At 37.8% G+C, this 20201-nt stretch overlaps 1 protein-coding gene across 4 annotated transcripts in view; it reads left to right on the forward strand.

Annotated features, from left to right (window-relative positions):
* The window catches only part of MAST4 (microtubule associated serine/threonine kinase family member 4), a 288832-nt gene that overhangs the window by 76687 nt on the left and 191944 nt on the right, over nucleotides 1-20201 (forward strand). For all 4 annotated transcript variants that reach the window (XM_068175824.1, XM_068175825.1, XM_068175826.1 and 1 more), the window contains exon 3: nucleotides 5982-6103. In XM_068175824.1, the coding sequence (XP_068031925.1) occupies nucleotides 5982-6103 (122 nt within the window). The remainder of the gene's footprint in view (nucleotides 1-5981; nucleotides 6104-20201) is intronic.

A 20201-nucleotide genomic window follows, 5' to 3' on the forward strand; every position in this document is an offset into this window, starting at 1 on the left:
CTCTGGGGTCTTTTGTGTTTGAAATATGCCAGGGGTAAGAAGAGGGAGCAGTACCCATCTGTGTTTCTTTTCAGAACATTTTTACGATCCAGAGCACTCTGCAGTAGAGTCCAGTTTCCTCTTCTGCCATGGCTTGTTGCTATTGCTTTGAGGTAGCTCATGCTTCTAAGGCTCCCCAAAAAGAGGTGTGGAGTGAGCAGCCCACTTGAAACTGTGCTTGGCAAATTTGACTTGTCCAGAGCATAGGTTCCTTAGATAAGATCAATTACATTTTTAAGTAAACCATGAGGGAGAAGTATCTAGCTTTCTGTATTTTTAAAAAATATTCTGCACTCATATCATAAATACCTATAGTGGATTTAACAAGATAATTAATTGAAATAAGTATTTCTTGGCCCTTGCCTTAAAGATGTCCAGATGGCAAGAGGCTATTTTGAAGACTACTATTTCACAGCAGCTAACACAAACACCTTGATGCTAGCTTCTGGTAAGTCTGTGGTACACTATAATCATATGCAGAGCTTCACTTTGGACTAATTGTGTCTGTAGCTGCTGTCAGCCCAAATTCAGATTCTTCCATTTTAGCAAAGTACATGTGTGTCTTCTGTTTGCAGTAGTGTAATAGAAAACTGCTTCTACTATTTTAACAAAAAATACTTCTATCAAAAACTTCCAAGATGCTTTCTCTGTATTTGTTTTTGCATTTTGACTGGTTGCAAATCAGACTTTCTACAGTGCAATCTACACTGTCCTAAGCACTTTTGTAAAGGTAAAATCTTACTTGGATGCCAAAACATTTTCTTAATCATATGCAATTGCTTAATTATCAGATTCAAAGTTATTTCTAAATTCTAATTGAAAGTGGAAGATTTGTAAGTATTAGATTTGAGCTCATTTAGTAATTCTCAGCTGTCCTATTACGATATGCATTTGAGAGGGACAGAGGAAGGAGAGTAGTACTTCAGCAGTAGGAAAAACTTTTCTATTTAGAATAAAGTAAAACCTGCTTTGCTGACTGATTTGTGACTGTTTTTTGTGGAAGTGTATGTGGTTTTAGTCTCTTTGTCCTGACACAAGTAATTTTGTCCTTATACAGTAAGTCATACAACAAAGAGGCACATGCCGAACATAGTATGCTGAACATAATAGAAGTAAGAATTAACAACGATTCTATTTGGACCTTCAACAAATACTCATTACAGATGAATCTAGATGTATAAGAGGCATGTTCAAGGGGAAGATGCCACTGAGCTGTTGCCTATGTTCACCAACAATGATGTAATACTATTAAATAATGCTAAATTATTGCCATTATGTAGTCAACTTAAACCACCCTTCATCAAAATGTGTTTTGATAAATGTGCTGGACTAACAAGGATTGCATTCAGATATGGGAAGTGATGCCGTTAGTTCCACTGTAGCTACTTTAGGCTGTCCTGGTAGTTTCAGGCACAGGAAGGGAGGTAAAGATACCAGCAAAGCTTCTGCAGAGGAAGTAGAGGAGGAAGTCAACAATGACCATTTTGGAATTGAAGAGGAGAGAAGTAGGGGACCTCTATCAGTGGATGACACAATAGCAATAGCATATGAAAGTGATATGAACATTACTACCAGTGTATCAGTGGTCTGGATGCTGGCAGTGTTATATGCTGTATATGGGTCAGAATACTGAATTAAGATGGAAGGATTGAGGTGGAGTGGAAGCCTTCCTCTCAGTCTCTCATGAATCCCTCATGAATCAGTTCACTTAAAAAGGAAAGCAGCTGCTTGGAGCATTAAACTTGAAGGCAGGTATGCATGCAGTGTGAAAATAATAATGTATTTCAGCTCAATTTTTTTGTATAATACTGGCATTGAAATCACTGAATAAGGGGAAGTGTGGATATGTATAAATTCAAGGGTTATTAAAGAAGATGTAAAAGCAGTAAAATGCATACAATTATGAATGAAACTATAGCAAGAAAAGTGTAGGAGTGCTATAATATCAAGGGAGAGTGGACAGTATGAGGGGATTTTTTTAACTTTATTTTTTTATTATTACTGGAGGAGTTGAAGGAGAGGTGATAATTAACTCACTTGGGGCAGGGATTGTTTTATCATGTAGTGGTTTAATGCAGTAGGTTAGCTCTGTTCTCAGATAAGAGATTTATCTGTTACCATCTTTTTGTCTAAGGCCTGGCTAATTTTGCTTTTTTAGAAAGCATATTTCTTGTATGCCATTTCTGTGTTAAAAATCATGTGTACTATGAAAAGAAGAACTGGAGTTCTAGACAGTCTGCTTGCCTTAATTCCAATATTTTGTGAAAACTGTGGTACCTTCAAGGCTCCTGTTGGGGATAAAGATGGGAAGAGAGATAATTCCAGCATCACACATGATTTCACTGGCAATTTTGGTAGTGTTTACTGCCTAATTTATCTTTTCAACAGACAACCCCAACATTATTTTAAATATTTCTTGATGCTAATCATGCAGGAAAATAATTAAATATTAAGTGAATTCTTACAGTGGAGATATTGACCATACAGTATTGAGTAAATCCACTTTGCTTTCTTGTCAGTCAGGCAAAATACTACAGTTCAAGGAAGGGCTTAGTACAAGATTCTGTTGTGCAGGATTGCATCTCCTCTAGCCTCTGCATCAAGATATCTTAGACTTTCTTTCAGATGTCTGAGCAAGATAAAAATAAAATAAAAGATTACTGTAAAGGACAAATAGTAAAGGTGGCCGTTAGAATGCCTTGCACATGATAAAGTACAGACAATATTAGCTCTCCATATTTTGGATCTGATGAACGTTTACAACAAAGAGTACAAGCATTAAGAATAACACTTATTTCTCATATATCTTTCTCCTCCTAAACAAATTGTCTTGTTATTTAAGACAATAAATAACAAGACAATTTTGCCTTTTTGGCTTATTTTGACTTAAAACAATGTTAATTTGTATATTAAATGTAAATGATTGCCTTCCATCTTTTTTCTTGGGAAGCTCAATTGGGATTCATGCAAAATGAAAATTACTGCAGCCTGGGAAGGGCCTAGTGTCTGATAGTGGATTTTGAGACTGGTTTTAACCCCCTGTATCCTAGTTCTGGCCAGGACAGAGTTAATTTTCTTTACAGTACTGGGTGTTGTGGTGTGTGCTGTAGTCCTGGCTGCCAGAGTGGCTGAGCTTGCTGGATTGCTGAGCCCAAGAATTCTGGGCTGCCATGTGCTGTGCTAAGTGGGAAAGGCCAAGACCCAAATGTTACTCATTACCATCTTATCTCATTGCTGGGGAGGTAAGAGAAAGGGTCTCTTTCTCTTGCTGCCAAAAAGAAAAGGGTTTCTTTCTGATCCTGGAGAAAGTGTGGCAGACAGATGGGCTGTCCACCATTGTTTTTGTTGTTCTGGACTTGCTGAGCATTTTTACATGTAAATAACCCTCTCTTTGTGTACATTTTTGTGTTTAGTGTTGTTGCTGTTCATTTTCCTATCTCATTGGTATTTCCATTAAATGTCCTTACCTCAATCCTTGATCTCTGCCTTTTGTTTGTCCTACTGGAGTGGAAGGGGGAGCAGCTTACAATTTTCTATTTTACTGGAAAAGCCAAGGTTGGGAAACTAAGGTTGGGAATACCAAACCACAGCACTCTATTAGAAAGTGCACTTGCTAACCAAAGTGTGATGATGTTCCCCAGTTTTAGAACAAACTTTAATACAATGAAAGGATCCTTTTCTTGAAAGGATCAGATGAAGACTTACTGCTTTTCAAATATTGATTTCTATGAGGATAAAATGCCCTAATATTATGCTACAGTGATAAGTTGAAAATTATTAAACATAATTTTCCTGATGGCTTCTAGAGTGGATTGATATGGAGTTTCTGAAGGAGTTATGCGTATTGTATGTCTGCTTGACAAAATAGGCATTGCTGAAGCATTTTGCTGATGGCTTCTTTGGAGCTGTCTGGATGTTGCTGCAAGTCTGGAAACCTATGGATTGCAGCACTAGGAAATGTTTGATTTCACCCTTCTCTGAGAACTTCATCTTACCAGAGTCTGACAAGTAGAGTCAAAAAGGAACGAAAGAAAAGGCATAGACCTCTTTTTATGTAGAAAGCATTAAAGAAGTAAAGCATACCTATATAAATGGAAGGTTTGTATAACTTTGTTTTTTTGCAGTCATTTCCTAATTCACTTTTTCCTGTTCAGATGAGAAGGAATTAACCTTTTGAAGTGATAGATATTAAGATCTCTCTGACTGCATATGTCACTGGTATATTTGAAGATTGACACAAATGGAATATCAAAGATGTGTATATTGCAATCAATGCCTTAAGCTCTTTATGGCATCCTTTTAGTTGAGCATGATAGAAGCCTATGCAAAAAGGGAACCAAAATTTGATAGAAAGAGATAGAGAGAGCAGATGGGAAATTAATTCAGGTTTTCCAGTTCTGGGAAATGTTATCCTAGATAATGGACAGGAAACTGCAGCTTTGTTGTACATTTTTCTTCTAGTCTCGAGCAGGCTGTTAGCAAATTGTGTGCAAAAATGTTTATGGGTTCCGCTTTACCAATGTAACAAAGAACAATAGCACATTTGGAAGACTAATTGGAAAGCGTTAAAAGACTATGCTCTGCTGCTGCTTGGGAACTTCTAGCTTCCAAGACAGTCACTTCCCAGGGACCTCAGCAACTCTCTGTGGATCTGCTGTTAAAATAAAATGATGAAGCTGAGGCTTTTGATTTCTTGGCAAACCTGTGCTGATTTACCAGGGTACATATCCTGTGTCAGTGGTCGTGGTCGTGCACATAGCCACTACATAGCTGTCTGAGATGACAAGATTAACGAGGTGGGGTTTAATAATTTCAGGAAAGAAATGTTTAGCCCATGTGGTTTGGAGATGTTTTTCATTTGATCTGTTCAGTCAAGGTCTTGCATTGTGTTTTTAAACTGAGATTTGATTAAAAGTAAAATTCTGAATTGTTGCTTTGCATCAGCTTGTTGGTCTTCCAAGAGAAAATAGTTGCTTTAGTAATGTGGTTGTCTCACTTCTGCACAGTTTGCAGAGGTAAGTAAGAACTTAACATGGTTATATTGCTAAGACCAGTATCTGGCTTGTTGTCCTGTTTTTTGACAGTGGCTGAAAGTAAGCAGAAATTAACAGTATTGATACATGCTTGTCATCTTAGTATAATTCCCTGAATATTCTCCTTGCTGCTAGTTTGTAGCTCAGACTTCATGAGCAGGAGATGTGGTCTGCCTCATTAGTACCTGTAGGGAGGCGATCCTGATTGAGTGGTGTCACTGTGATGGGGAGGGTGGCCCTGTGACCCTGTGTGGCCCTGGGCTTGTGGTTTCCTGCCCACAGTGAAGTGACACCATTGAGTGGAGAGCACAGGCACTTAGAGCCCCATGTGAGCACTCCTAAGGAATGGCTGGCCTACACCTTGGTCATCTATCTCCCCTTACTTGGGACACTGGATAAAGATCCTTGGGAACAGAGTGATACGTATTAGGTAGATTATGGGGAATTCTGGAATAGAAGCAGAATAGTCTTCACACACAAAATTGTGTGATTGTCCACATGGTAAGTGTCTTATTCCAATAAATCTCACTTTGTCCCTCAGACTCAGAACCTTATTCCTTCAAGGGGTAAATAGAGGAATGTTTCTTAATACATTTTTCTTGTTTTCATTTTTGACTAGCTTTCAGAGTTTAAGTTTCAGAACTAGCATTCTAGATGTTTGCATCTCTTGTTGCTTTAAATATGTTTCTATGTAGGAAAAAGGTACAGTTTTGAGAACAGAATTGTATCTAGTAGAAATATGATCTGAAGGACTAGCAAGTGAATGGCAGCAATTCTTTTGGAATCAGCTCTGGTCAGGACTGCAGTGAATGATGTTTCACAGTGGCAAGAGTGTTACAGTAAACTTTCCATTGCATTGCCTCAACTGCAACCTCTCGTATTTTAACTCACTCTTTCTGAACTTGACAGGCAAATACTTGCTTCCCAGTGCAACTGGACAGCAGATGTGGCAGCCTATAGAAACCACTAATCTTGTTCGGATGCGCTACCAAACATTTGGACAGTCAGCACCTTCACTCACTGCTAGTTTGGTGAGTAACATTTTTTCAAGGCTAGAATTGTACCAAAAAAATTTTATCTCTATGTCTGTTGGTGGGAGGATGGGGATTAAACCAGGGTCTATTTCCAGACTAATCTCTCCTCCTTACGCTGCATTTTTGAAGTACCTAGTGCATGCCTACACACAACATTACTTAATATGTTGAGTGCAGCTGAATAACATTTATGGTAGCAGTAACTCTGAATTGGGTTACTGGATTTTGCATAAAGCCTGAGCTGAATGTTGCATTAATACAGCTGCTTGCATTTAAATGGTTTCTTTTCTTAAAAAAAGGGCATGCTATAGACGGCAACTGTTCTTTCTCCTGAGCATTCTTTTCTATCAATGTCTGTTTCCACTTCTGGAAGTACTTAGTCCTCATGAGGACATAGATGTGTGAAGCAAGTGTTTAATGAAGTCTTTTGGATAAAAGTATAAGGGAAGAGAAAGGGACAGAGATGCATCATACACTTGAACTTTCAGCTTTTTGGTTTCAAGCTTCTATTTTACTGCTTTGTGTTTCTGTATAGTAATATCTTAAGAAGTGTTAAAGTTTAAGGCAGGGCCCTGTGTACTAGCTTATACTTTTCTTCAAAGAGTTGTGGTAATATGTTACTTTTATAAAGAAAGAAAAAAAATTATTAATGCTTTGTCTCTCTTGCCTTTAGCTGGTCATTAAAACTTTGTTGATCCGTATCTGCTTTCTAGGGGAAGGTTATTTTGTGATTTGTTTTGGATTTTTTAAACACAATATTCAGGCTGAAGCCGGCTACGGTCAGCTAATGATGAACAGATATCACCATGATGCTTTTTCTTATGATATTGATAGATGATGGTTTTCTCCATGATCGGTCTGAAGTAGCATTTTACTTCAAATGCCACAAATCTTCACTTATAAATCAAATTCTGGATTTTGCTTGGTGGTGGTGGTGCTGTTTATGGCTCTTTAGGGCAGATACGGCTTTTTGGACTCCACACTTACTGCAAACACTTCATTCTATTGGAAGTTCTATGCTTTGATCCCTAATATTTTCCAGGAAATTAAGTGTCAATCTATGTATTTTGCTAGTTGTGAATGAAGTATTTGGATTATGTATAATTGAAATGAAAAAGAAAATAGATGAATGGTCAGAAATGAATTCAAGTTACATTAAACACACATTTTTTCTTCTTTTCTCTGTTTGAGAATAAAACATTATTTCTTCCAAATTAATTGAATTTAAAAAGGGCTGTGTTGCTGTTTGATGGTTTGTTTCTATCTGCACAGCTAATAGGGGGCATGCTGCTAGCAATATTGTGTTTTTGTTTTGCTGTGATGCTTAAACTAGAGGAAGATGCAGCACCATTTTGACAATAAGGACTTTAAATGGTCATAAAAAATAGACTAATGAAAAATTCAGTGGAGCCTTGCTTCCTTAAGGCCCTTTAACTCATCACCTATATAGTTTTATGGCATATCTATCTGCCACAGACTTCTTCCTTCCTGTCTATCTACATCTTTTATCTGTGCCTGACTGCAGTTTCTTTCATGCTGGTGCAAAAGCAGGCAAGAACCGTCTAAGCAGATCTGAGCAGATTGTGCAAAGGGTGGAAGTGCAGGTTTCTCAGAAGATTGTGCACAGGGTGGAGGTGCAGGTTTCTCAGAAGTATTTATTTCTTATCTGGAACTGCTGATCAGACTTGCCTTCTAAAGAGGTTAATGTTAGTGTCAAATAGGCAGAGCTTTTTTCAAGCCTCCTTTGACAAATATTTTGCTGTCAGGCTTTTGAAGGACTTTGGTCTTTGCTTAAAAGGGGCCTTAAGTTAGGGATCACTCCCTTTCCTTGCATACTTTTCCCCTTGATTCCATGATTTGGCGAATTGAATTTGGGAAGCCTGTTGTTAGATTGTAGTAATTGGAGCTTTTAATCATATCTAGGAGAGAGTTTACCCTTATGTAGAAGAGATTTTTATGAAGAATTTTCATATAGCTGTTCACAGTTTGAGTTGAAATTACTTTAAATGTATTGTCTCGCTCATCTGAAAAATAATTAACCTGTTATTATCTTTTACTAGAATTGGTCATTCTCACTTGAGTTGATACTCAGCTGATCTGGATCTGACTGAGTAGTGATTATGAGCCAATATAGACAAGAATGACAAGTGAACAGGTCAAAGATACATGCTAGTGTTTAGTGCAATTGCAAACATGGTATATAAAATGTATTTTTTTTCTTGGTCTGTCAATAATTTATTAAAAATTCTCAAAATCTCGCACTGGTTCACAGGTGTAAAACCCTTCTGTGGGAAATGATAGATTTTTTTACAGAATATTGATTAAAAATGGGCTGTAGGTGTTGCTTTAGGTAGAGTTCAATACCTATGCATGATTCACTCCTGTAGTATAGGCAGTTGGACTATAAATTAAAAATATGGTTTCTGTGTAGACCTGCAGAACTGGTTTAAAGATGTATAGGAGAAGGCTGATTTTGTGATTAGTGGGTAGTGTATTGGATTTGATATGGACCTTTAATTCATAGAATCACAGAATAATCTGAGTCGGAGGGGACTCAAAAAGATCATAAAGTCCAGCTCTTGGCCCTGCAGAGAACAACCCCATAAATCACATCATGTGCCTGAGACCATTGTCCAAACACTTCTTGAACTCTGTCAGGCTGGTGCTGTGACCACTTCCCTGGGGAGCCTGTTCCAGTGCCCAGCCATTTTCTGGGTGAAGAAACTTTTCCTAATATCCAACCTAAACCTCCCCTGATACAACTCCAGGCCATTCCCTTAGGTCCTGTCACTGCTCACCAGAGCTAAGAGATCAATGCCTGCCTGTCCTCTTCCCCTCCCGAGGAAGTTGGGACTGCAGTGGGGTCTCCCCTCCATTCAGAGGCAGCTAAATTGTAGTCGTTCTACTCTTCAATTTCTGTCATGAGCATTTCGAACTGTTCATGACAGACAGATCCTGTGGTGGTGAAACAGACAATGGGAGTCTGCACAGAGAATTAGTGTGGACTTAAAAACATTAGGAAAATGATGCGGAATGTCTTCAACACTGAATAGAAAGGGAAAGCTGAGTTGAGGAGTGGTTCTGCTTTAGGATGTTTTTACGGGTCATGTTATTCTGGTCCGTCTCTTCCTCTCCACGGTCAGTTATAGATGCTCCTGGAAGGTGATTCAGTGTGCATCTCAATGCTGAGTTTTGCAGGAGTGTAGGAAAACTGTGGTAGAGCTAGTTTATCTGATTCCTTGCACTGTAGGCTGTCAGTCATGTCACTCGACTTCAGGCACCTTTTCAGAGAAGAATGGATTGGGAGTTAACATGAAGTTGCTGCCTCATTCAGTGTCCAAAGTTTAGGGGTCATTCACCTGTTCTCTACCAGTCCCCTGCCACTCCATAAGTATTTTCAAATATTGTTTGTCGACTTACTGTTTTGACTTTTCCATTTATTACTGTGAGAAGAATTTTTGGAAAATGCTTCAAAATAAATTGAAATAAAGTCAATTTTGTTAAATTCTCATTGTAACAAGCTGATATGCTTAAAGTTATGATAACAAGTCTGAAATTGAGCAATTAATTACTGTTTTATAGGCATAAAGGTATATTGTGGGACACAGATTCAATGAAATTCTTGATTTTAACATTTTCTAGTTAGCTTCCTTTATAAATGCAATGGAAACCTGAACATAAAGTGTCTATGATACATAATGATAAATGTTTAGATGAAAGGCAATTGATTTGCACAAATTAATTGGGAATTTTTTTTTCATATTTGTCTTTGTCATGGTTTATTGTCAAACTCCTGTTACGGTTTTTATTGATTTATTGCTTGTTTGACTGTATGGTGGTTTTTTCCTAATTAAAAAAAATAGTAATTTCTTGCTTTCAGGAGCAGTAAGTCTTTCATTTTGTTTATCTGTTTTATATTAATAAAAAAAATCCTTTGTGCCACAAGAAAGGTTTCTGATTCTCACAGTCCAGAGAGCTTTCTGGGACAGCATATTTCAAGAGTACATTATGGTTACTTGCTCTATGAAATATTCACATAATAAAAATACACTATAACAAAGATCCTCAAATTAAACATGTAGATTGTGATGCAGTTGGCTTTTAAATTCAGTCAAGACTGGACTTGTGATTGCAGCTTTATGGCAAGTATTAAGCTTAAGTTGGCTATTGCTTCTCTTGTGTGAGATAAGTATACAGCATGAAGTAAATTAGACTCTGAAAAGCATATGGTTTCTTCATGGAAATGTGAAAGATGCCAATGAAATGACTATTAGTTTAATAATGGATGATCTTTTAGTACTTGGAAATAATTTCTAGTAACATCAAAACTAGAAAAGCAGTAAAACTGGCCATTGTGAATGCTTTATGCCCTTTCCTACTAAACAGTGGAGGGATGTTTTGTCTAGGTATGACTGGAAACGTTTGCTACTTTTTAGCATACTACTTACTTTGTATTTTACAGGATTTACCTCTTGATTTCTTCCCCCTTCCAAACCAGGCATGCCCCTGCAAACTGCCTTCCCCAAAACAACAGAAGACTGAATTTGCAAACATCTGTACTTCAGTTGCTTTTTATTGCCATTTTATCAGTGTTAATTTGTAAGAATGGTCTTATGGAAACTGGAGGGGGCTAATTATATAAAGTACTTGTTTATAAGTTGGATTGCTGAAAGGAAAAAACATAAGAAATGTTCAGTGTCTATAAAAAAAACAGTAATACTTCTTCAGAAAGAGCTTTGCCTCTTCCTCTCTTTTAAATAGTATAATACTGAAAATGAGTAAGTGTGTCTTTGTTAAATATGCCATTAACTTCAGCTAAATTGACATAATGTTGACAGTTATTATGGGAACTGTTTCAAAACTAATTATGCTAATTAGACTTAACTACCAGTAATTGCATGTATTCAAACAGCACACCAACACCCTTTTGTGTGTTTTATTCCCCAGATGTAAGACAGCCATTTGTTGTCTGAGAAGCTGCAAAATTACAGCATAGATAATAAATGATAGCTAACAAATAAAATATATTCTTTGGAAGCACTAATTGGTTAGATAAGCAAATGACAACATCAATTGTGCTTAGCCAACCCACGTAATTTAAAAAAAAGACTTCTATTTAAATGTTTTATTTGGAATTGTAGGAAATTTTTCAAATCACTAATTGTCTGTGTTCAGTTTTATATGATGAATATCAGGTGTAGCTGAACTTCTTTTTAAGTAAACTTCCTTGAAAGCAAAAGGAAACTGCATCTGAAACTTGGGTTGCTTTAAGTTTTAGTTCTTTCTGTCCAGGGATTCAGGTTTTCAATGCTTGAGTGGGAGCAGGTAATTAATAGTCTGACAGTTAATGCAGCGCAAGTACAACGATGGCACTTGTGAGAAGCACAAAAACTATATAATAGAAATTGCCAAAGTAGCTAATCTTGGTTTGTTATCTCTAATCTCCCCAAAATAGTTAGCTAGACTTCAGAAACAGAGTCTGAACTGAGGAAATCGCTTGAATGCTAAACCACTGTATAAAGTTGAAAATCATATTCTTATTTAACTTAAAATAAGCATAACATCTAAGAGTAATTACTGAAAATCTTTTTAAAATGTGACGTTTTATTCCTATGAAATGCTAAAATTATCAAGTAATGATAGCAGGTTTTCTGTGCTTCACTTGCTTCTAACTTTTAAGACTAGAGAGTTGTTCTTCCTTGTGTATTTTATTCCATTAATTCCTTACCCATGAATATGTATTTGCATTCATAGTTCTTTGTCTGTATTTGCCTTTTAACAAATACTTAATTGCAGTTCTAATCCAGTAGATAGATCTAATTTAGTAGTAGCAAGAGGGGGGCGAACATGCATCATCATAGACATGCCTATAAGCTTTGTATTTGTACACAGCGAAAGGCTGGAGTAGACCTGGTCCAGAGCTGTGAAACTATAATACTTTGACAGGCTGATGCAATAAGTTGGTGACTGGATATTCTCTTCCATAAATACAAATGTATCTCTACTTGTCTCTATCATTGTTTTCAAAATATGGTATACTTGAATATAGAACAAAACCATAGATGCAGCTGCTTGACAGAATTCTAGATATTGAATCCTTTCCTAAGTCATCTGATTAAAACTAGTGGCTTTATTAATTCTTATACTATTCTTGCTTTTTCTTGGGTGTGGATAAAATACAGATATGGTGATGGCTGGGGTTGACATTTCTCCCAGCGAGTGCTTGTGATTTCTCAGAACTGAGAACACAGCTTGTGCTGCAAATTATCATTAGTTAGAGAATAATGGAAAAAGTAGGTAAAATAATAATCTCTCAGAGAAGACTAACCTAGGTTAAAAAGGCCTATGCATATACATATGCAGTGTGCTTTTCAAAAATACCCCCTTTGTGGTGAAGTAGGTCACTTCCCATCAGCCTCAGTTAGCTTCCAGCTGTCAGGATGTACTGAGCATGAGAGAGAAATGAAAGGAGATGTTGCACAGTTTATTAGAGCTGAATGTAGGTATAACCCTCTTCTATATCTTATTAATGGTACAGAATGAGGAGAGAACAAATACATGTAGGAGCTAAGCAATATATCCCTGTTTTGCATGAGTACCATGCTTCTGTTTTCCAGATGTCCCATATAAGAGTCTTCTTCCTTCATGAGAGACTTACCATGAATGGTGAAAAGGCTCACTAGGACCAGTTTCTAGTTTTAGATAATCAAGAATCCAGGGCTGGTAAAATTTTTGTTGGCTGAGGATGTTTTTGTTCTTCTAGTGTAGAACTCACACAGTTGAGATCATGTGAGCTAGGTTAAATACAGTGCATCATAGTTCATCAGAGGTGATGAGCTGTAGCTTCTGATTGTGTGTTAGTAGTGGCTCTGAATTAAGGCTTATTCTTGTCTGCTGTAATGTTTGAGTTGTCTGTGTGTGGTGTTAGTGACGGTTATCATAAAATGTCATCTAGAATTGTGTTGCCAGTATGACTTAGAAAGTGGGAAAAGTGGGAAGTGTTACCAAAGTGAGGCTGTGAACTTTTCACCCAGGTAGAATTGGCCACATGAGAGACAAAGAAGTAGTGATATTTCACAGTAAATTATATGACCAGAAGAAATCAATGTGTAATCATTTATAGTGTTTGAAGTTTAGATGCCTTTCTGGGAGTAAAAATTTCTTGGCTTGTTTGTTGGACTTTACTTAGAGGATAACTGCATAAAATGATAATCTGTGATTAACAAGAGATAAAACTCAAGAATATAGTGTTGAACTTCTTTGGCCTTAGATTGAAAGGTTCTGCAACTCCTTAAAAGATTTATAGGTGTGGAAATGGAAGGGGGATAAAGAGGTTATAAAGGACATGAAGAGCAGGAAGAAACTGGAAAATTGACTGGCATTTGGAAGGATTGAGGAAAATTTAACCATAATGCTGTCTCCTGTTCCATACTATCTTCTGTTCCCTCTGGTCACAAAAAGCAGACTACTGCAAATTCATTATCTGTTAGTTGGCATATTAAGAAACAATATCTCTCACTCCTCAATCTGAAGTACTCCCGTGGTTCTGATGATAGCTGTCACTCTCAAAACAAAGAGACTCAAACTGAATTGAATGACACTGCTGACTTACAGGCACTGGAGCAAAGTGGGGAAATGTAGTTTTTCCAGATCTCTGATGGGAATAAACATTCTTCCTCATTGATTTATTATTTTTTTTAAGTTCCTGTCGTGGTTTGACATGGAAGTGATTTTTTTTTCTTCAGGAAGTTGGGTCAAACCAATCAGTGGTCAAGTTTGGATATTGGCACCTGAAGTGACCACTGAAGATAGGGATACGCCTCTGAGAACACAGGGGGTTAAAAGCAAGAACTCCCAAGAGCTCGCTCTCTTTGGTTCCGGTCAAGGTGCTGTGCAGACCTCCCCTGCCCAGCCATGGGGCTGGGTGGGGGAGGGGAAGCCATGAGGCCTGGTCGAGGTGAGCCGAGGGGTAGAAGGACTGGAACCGAGCCAGCTCCTGTGGACAGAAGGGTGGAAAGAAGTGGAGATGTCTTTGTCATCCCCCCCCCCCAGAGGGAAGAGATAGAGAGTCCGGACAGTACCTGTAACTTTGCCGGCGCGGAGGAGAAGGAGCGGGGGGGGGGAAGGCGCCCAGCCTTGGCCTTGAGAGTCGGCTGCTGGGCAGAGATATCAGCCGTCCAGGGAGTCTGAACTTTTAACCCTTTCCTGAAAAATGAAGGCTTTGTAAAATATTACTCCTCCTTGATTTGAAGTAGAAGAGAGACAGTCTGGGATCCGAGATGATGGAAAAAGAAATTTTCGAGTTGGAAGGAGATGATGGAGTGGCTTGTGGCTGGACTTCTCTTGTTAGCCATAGACTGAACCAAATTCTCCTAACAGAAGCTGCACTTAGGGTGGTGCGTTGGTGTGCCAAGAGACCTGTTTCAGTGATCACCAGCAGAGGAGTAAAGAGAAGGTGTGGAGAAGCCCTCTATCTTCAAGGAAGAAGAAGAGGAGAAGAGGACCTCTGTTCTTGGACCCTCAGCCCCAGGGGAAAATGGCGGGGGACTGTAGTCCCAAAATGAGAAACTGAACTGTTGTCTCTTTTGGTCCATGGCAAAGCATCCTTAAAGGAGCCCTATGAGCAGTCTGTCCATGCCCGGTGGTGAGAGCACTGTGACATGGAAAGGAGAGTGTCACCATGGCAGATTTTCTCTGGGCAGTCGCCATGTGTGACATGGAAACACAAGGGTGGCAATTGTGTTTCCTGGGGGGGGTCTGTGGCACAGGAGAGACTCCTGTCTCCCTTGAAAGACTGAGTGTTTGAATATCTGAAGGGTGGCAACTTGATTAAGATCCTGGGTGGTGTCTCACTGTTAAGTTTGTTTAGAAATTAAGTGGGAGGAGGAGGGGTGTTTTGGGAAGTCTTCATCCAGGATTTAATGTTTGTAGTTTTCCTAGTAGTAGTAGTTTAATAAAGTTCTTTCCTTAGTTACTAAGTTTGGGCCTGCTCTGCTCTGTTCCTGATCACATCTCACAACAATTATTTTAAAAAGTATATTTTCATGGGGGCGCTGGCATCGCGCCAGTGTCAAACCATGACAGTTCCACAAAGCAAAGGTATCTAGCAAGAATTTTTCTGAAACACATAGTACTTTTATGTTGGATGGTGCATTGCTACTTCTTATCTCTTAGAGTTTTAGGTTTAAAAGCGACTGCTGTTTTACTGACCTGAAACTTTAAGTGGGTTGACCACCACAGTTGGCTTTGACACATGCTGCTGGGTATTTGTAACTCTCTATTTTAGTCAGACTTTCTTGTACATTCATGTGACACGAGATGTGTTACTGTAAAATGCACTTTTGTCCTGTGGAGGCAGGTGGGAATGTGGACTTCAGTATTTTTTACCATAGCATACCTGTTAGTATTCTTGCAGTCTCTCCCTTGTTCTGATAAATGGTGATTTAAATTGTTCTGGCTTCACTGGTGTGAAATAGGCATTGCGTTTGCTTACCTCTTCTGTACCCTGCCACAATGGACTGACGATTTTTAGCATCAACTCTGTTGTCATCTCAGTAAAGTTTGAAAGTATTGTTTGTTTTTTTTTTCTTTTATCACTGTGTGCCCAATTGTGGTGCATATGTCTCTATCCAATTTTATCAGATTTTTAATAAAGTAATAGTACAGTAAGATCATTGCATCTATTAAGAATTTTCCTTCATGGTGTTGCAGAGATTAAGAAACTAGGTAAGTGCTGAAGTTGACCTAATGTCAACTTGACCTAAATATATAATAGGGAGATATAATAGGAGATTGGTTAACTGCTACTCTCTCATGCATGCATTTAACCTCTTGATCATTGTGGAATAGCTGTGATTATATGGTACAATGGAAAATACTCAGGATTTGGTCAGTTAAATTCAGAAATGATGGTTGGCTTTGTAAGCATGGAATAATTTCATAGTAATAATATACGCTTGGCTGATCACAGATTTCTTTTGTGATCTGTTAGGATGAAGGTGGTAAGAAACAAAGTTTTATGAGATTGCCTGCTGTAAATGAGGGAGAAAAAAATCAATTTAAGTAAGAGAACCAGCCTACAGTGAAGTGGAGTTGGATCTCAGTGTATTTCATTATTCTCATAAAAATTTTTCTTTCTAGCAAGAGCATATCCTGAACAAACATCCCTAGCATGAAGTTGCTTTTCCAGAAAGCTGTAACTGTGAATAAATCTTTTTGGTGTGCTTGTTATATGTCCTCTACCTATTAAATATGTGATTGCAATTAGCGATCATTAGGAGAATGTTCCCTTTTATTCCAGACTTCCTTATTTTGCTGATTTGTAATGGAATTTCTGTCCATAGGGAGTCAAGACTTCCACAAGGTAAACTATATTCTGAATCAATTTGAATGTTGAAAGGCTTAACTATTGCTCTCTTATGAAGGAGAGTGTTTTTGTGAAGCAGCTGGACCACGTACAGTGGAAAGTATTGAATCCTATAGTGGAAGAAACAGCCAAAACACATTAAGAAGAATTATGTGTCCTTAAGAGAAAGTACATTAATATATTATCTTATTGAGAAAACACTGCATTATTGCAAGTGTTGAGATTAAAGGCTTCTAAAAAGGAAAATGGAACATCAAAATAAAGGAGACTGGATGCATCATTTTTCAGAGTGATCTCAAAAGAAGAACTTAACCATGCCAAAGTTTGATAATTTTGGTTGGAGTGAAGCTTGCCTACTACTGATTTCACTTGAGAATCAAACTTCTGAATGTCTAACAGGGATTATTCTGAATGTAATTGCTATTACTATTTTGCCATGAATTTTTTATTTTTTTAAGAATTTAGTGTTTTTTTCCATTTACAGAATGTGAAATATTCCACTGAGCTGATTGTTAGAAAAGCCTCAACTCAGAGGGGTTTTTATTTGTTCTCTGAAAACATAGCTATATGTGTGGCACTTCAAATTCTAAGATTAAAAATTGTGTAGCTTCTGTATGTTTGATGTTAGGCTTTCTTTGGGGAGATACTGAGACAAATAGTTCAGCATCTTTTGAAAAAAGGGAGAACATTATATGTGTATCTCAGTTCTTGTTGGAAGGTGACCCATGAGAGATGCAGACTGTACTCACAATATGCCTGTCTTTTCAGAAAGAAATTTCTTTTATGTTATTGTGTAATTATGGAAGATGTAGAGAATTGGGGGGCTCACTGCCTTTTTTAAATTGATGATATAGCTGTGCCTTTTGATGGAGGAAGAAACACAGTATTTTATGGAAAAGGGAAAATGGATGAAGCTGGCATGTCTGTTGTGAACCTTCTTCTGTGTGTTCAGTCACTGAAAGAGGAATTGATTAACTCTTTAAGTACCTTATTTGAAAATTTGGTTTTCTTCTGCAACAGTTATTTTTCTTCTAATATAATCATGAGGGATTGATTGCCTAAGGTAACAAATTAGCCCCTCCGAATGAGTGGTGAACCCAGAAACAAGTTAGTGCAAGTAGGATTTTGTCCAGCAGGTGGCAAGAAGACCCAGTGTGTACCTATGCTCTCCATGGAATGTGTCCATTCCTGCGTGTGTAATGCTGACTGTTGGCATGGTACATGTGCTTTCATGGGATAAAGTACTTTATTTTCAAGAACCTTAATATACAAGTAACAGAATCAGTAATATTTTGTTTTATTAAGAAACAGCAGCAGTCAACCCTACTTCCTTAAGCGTAATAAATTGTTGTTTGTGACTTGTGAGGTTTATCAGCTCTAGAAGAAGAGAATTAGAGTTTTGCTAACTGAGGAATCTCGAATTTTCCCTGCTTGTGATCTGTATACTTAGTAATATACAGTAAGAATAATAAACTGTCTCTTAATGCGTTGCTGGACCTGGTAGTTGGTGCATCTTGGGCAGTCAGGAAGCCAGCCTCGCTTACCTGAATGTGTGTTTGTGTAATGTGGTAAAGTGGAACACAAATTAAATGATGCTCTATCAATCCATGCAGTGATTAATGACCTAAAGTCTACTTCTGAAGCATAGAAGAGTGTAAAAGAGAGTAATGCGCTTTGTGTTTGTGGGTAGGATTGTAATGCTGAAGGAGGATAGAGGAAAAAACTGGTGAGAATTTATGGTTTTATTGTTAGGCTAGCAATGCCTTCTCAGTGCTGTAGCTGGGGACTCAGAGGTGCCTTGAAAGCATTTGGCTGGTGGAGCATGTCTGTTTTCTTCTGGGAAGTGGTGAGTTAGCATGTTGAACCCTGAAAGGGAGCTGTTGGTTTCACATGGAACATTTATTCTGTACTTTTTCTAGGCCCTCAGAAGGGACATAAGGCAGATGTATACAGGAACATAAATGGCTATATAGATGAAATACTGTAATTTTTCCACTTTAAATAGTAAAAATATGTATTGCTCGAGGTGTCTAAAATTGTATATAAATTGCTGGGCCTTGTTAGTAGTTGATTGGGGATGTAACTTGAGTCTGTTAAATTCACTAGTTTCTCAGAATTTCAGTGTATTTTAATAATTATTAATAAATTGGCTTTATCAATCCCAAATTTAGACAAGGCAACTTTAGCTCCTAATACTCTAAATTGTGAGAATTGCTTTCTCAATTTCTTAAAGTAATGTGCAACTCCATATGATAGCACTGCATAGGTTCTATGGGTAAATAAAGTCTTGGGAAATAAATAATGAAAACTGAGTGGTGGATTTTCATTACCCCATTCAAGTAGTTTGTGATAAAGCTGGCCTATTTTCCTGCACTGACTGAGTATCTTAAATACACTTTCCTGTTAATACTGAAACTGCAACTTTTCCTGTGGTTGTATGAGAATATACTTGAAAAATATATTGCAGAGCTACAGTTCTGTTTTCTAGTCTAGATGTACAGACTGAGAAGGTATCTGTGACTTTGGGCAGATTTCAGTGTCCCTTATCTCTGTGATGGTGTTAAGTGTTGGTCTGTCAATTTTTGCTGCTAATTTTAATGAAATGTCTTACTTCTGATGCTGTAGCCAATTTCAGTGACAGTTCACAAATAACAGAGCTTCCAGAACTTGAAGGATCAAGAGGCAGATGGAAAGAATTGTTTCCATAACCCTTTTCTCCTCAGATAACATTAAAAACATTGCATTAAAGAAAACTCTTGGGTTGTGTAAAAGTACAGAGTGATAAGTTTTTGACATACTTAAGATGGCTAGATGTTGATCTGTATAAAATTCTTTAAAGGTGATCTTCATTATGTTTCACTTCCCTTTTGTTTCACTCCTATCAAATTGATTTAAAAAAAATATACGCTCATCTTCCATCTCCCAGCATCACACACACATGCTTTTGCTCTCACGCTTCTGTGACATCCTGTGATGACCTGGTATCCATTAAGATTCTAATGAAATCCCTTTTCCCCAAAGCATTGTGGAGTGACAGTAGGATGGTTTGGTGTGGATATATATGTATGGGACAGTTGAAAACTTCTGGGTGATGCTTTTAGAGATTTTTTGTGTGTATGTAATAGAAAAAAAATGTACTGTGTTTGCAGAGGGTGTTTGAAACTCAGTGTAAAATACTCAGTGTAAAATTCCTTTAGGAACTGAAACTGTTTTCAGAATACTACAGAACAGGAATATTATCTACATTATTTCTTAATCATATGCAGAGAATGATTGTTTTGGTGTGGAACATAAAGGTGGCTCAATTTCTTTTATGACCATTCAGAAAAATAACCTTGAACTCCTTTGTGGAACTGTAATGTTGTCTTCTCTTGACAGTTTATTCTTTAAACTACTACAGAAGCACAGGATAATCTGGCTTGGAAGGGACACACAATGATAACTGAATCCAATTCCTGGTATGGTGCAGGACACTCCAAGAGTCACACCCTGTGCCTGAGTGCATTGTCCAAATACTTATTGAACTCCGTCAGGCTGGTGCTGTGACCACTTCCCTGGGGAGACTGTTCCAGTGCCCAGCCACCCTCTGGGTGAAGAAAGTTTTTCTAATATCCAGCCTTAACCCTCCCTGACAGCTTCATGCCTTTTCCTCAAGTTCTGTCACTGGTCATGAGACCGAAGAGATCAGTACTTGTCCCTCTGCTTCCTCTTGTGAGGACATTGTAGACT

The sequence above is a fragment of the Anomalospiza imberbis genome, chromosome Z (genome assembly GCF_031753505.1).
Source record: "Anomalospiza imberbis isolate Cuckoo-Finch-1a 21T00152 chromosome Z, ASM3175350v1, whole genome shotgun sequence".
NCBI classification, from domain to species: domain Eukaryota; kingdom Metazoa; phylum Chordata; class Aves; order Passeriformes; family Viduidae; genus Anomalospiza; species Anomalospiza imberbis.